General features: G+C 63.9%; 1 protein-coding gene across 1 annotated transcript in view; it reads left to right on the forward strand.

Moving 5' to 3' along the window:
* The window catches only part of LOC104544750 (ras GTPase-activating protein 4-like), a gene marked incomplete at both ends in the record, with an annotated part of 2,041 nt that extends 1,224 nt beyond the window's left edge, over nt 1-817 (forward strand). Inside the window, 3 exons of the mRNA XM_010189696.1 lie at nt 363-444; nt 522-653; nt 726-817. Coding sequence (XP_010187998.1) covers nt 363-444; nt 522-653; nt 726-817 — 306 coding nt within the window. The remainder of the gene's footprint in view (nt 1-362; nt 445-521; nt 654-725) is intronic.
* Nucleotides 818-1,043: the final 226 nt, after the last annotated feature.

Raw genomic sequence — 1,043 nt, forward strand, 5'->3', positions numbered from 1 at the left:
ACGAGGAGGTGCAGGGGGAGATCCACGTGTGGGTGGAGGCTCTGGGGGGCCAGGGCGGCCGGCGGCTGTGCTGCACTGTGCTGGAGGCCAGGTGAGGAGGGGGGGATCACAGGGGGCTGTGTCTGCAGCCGGGACACAACCGGTGGGTCCTGGCTGCTCTGTGACTCAGTTTCCCCATTGCACCACCATGTTCTGTTATACTCCCTTGGGTGCAGAGCATCTTCCTCACCACCCAGCAGCTGGCGGGGGTCCTGGGACAGGGATCACCACATCTGCTGGTCTTTGGGGTGTGCATCTTGAGATGCTGGGACACCAAGGAGGTTTTGGGGAGGTTACTGGCAAACTCCCCCTCTTTTTGGCAGGGATTTGGCCAGGAAGGACCGGAACGGCGCCTCCGACCCCTTCGTCCGCCTGCGCTACAATGGGAAGGTGCAGGAAAGCACCGTGAGTATGGTTTGGGGTCCCCAGGGAGGGTGGGATCTGCTCGGCAATGGGGGGAGATGAAGCCGTGGCCTTGGCAGGTGGTGAAGAAATCCTGCTACCCCCGCTGGAACGAGACCTTCGAGTTCGAGCTGGCCGAGCCCCCCGAGGAGAAGCTGTGCGTGGAGGTGTGGGACTGGGACCTGGTGGGCAGGAACGACTTCCTGGGCAAGGTGAGCCCCCAGACCCCGGCACCGCTGCCCGGTGGGGCTCCCTGCCCGACCCCTCCTGCCTTCCCCTCGCAGGTGGTGTTCAGCGTCCAGGGGCTGCAGGCAGCCGGGCAGGAGGAGGGGTGGTTCAGGCTGCAGCCGGACAAGTCCAAGCCGAGGGAGGACGCGTGAGTCTGGGGGGGCTGTGCTCAGGGGTACACGGCTGGGGTGGTCCTGGTGTCTGCAGGAGCATCGGATGGGGGTTATTCCTGGGGAGCATCCTCGCCTTTTAGGAGGCAGCTCCTGGAAATGCTCTTGGCTGGGGCTGTCAGGGCACCTCCTGCTTGGTGAAGTGCTTCATCCATCCATCCATCCACCAACCCATCCATCCTTCTGTCTGTCCATCCTTCTGTC

This window comes from Mesitornis unicolor, unplaced genomic scaffold (genome assembly GCF_000695765.1).
Source record: "Mesitornis unicolor isolate BGI_N332 unplaced genomic scaffold, ASM69576v1 scaffold31138, whole genome shotgun sequence".
Taxonomy (NCBI): domain Eukaryota; kingdom Metazoa; phylum Chordata; class Aves; order Mesitornithiformes; family Mesitornithidae; genus Mesitornis; species Mesitornis unicolor.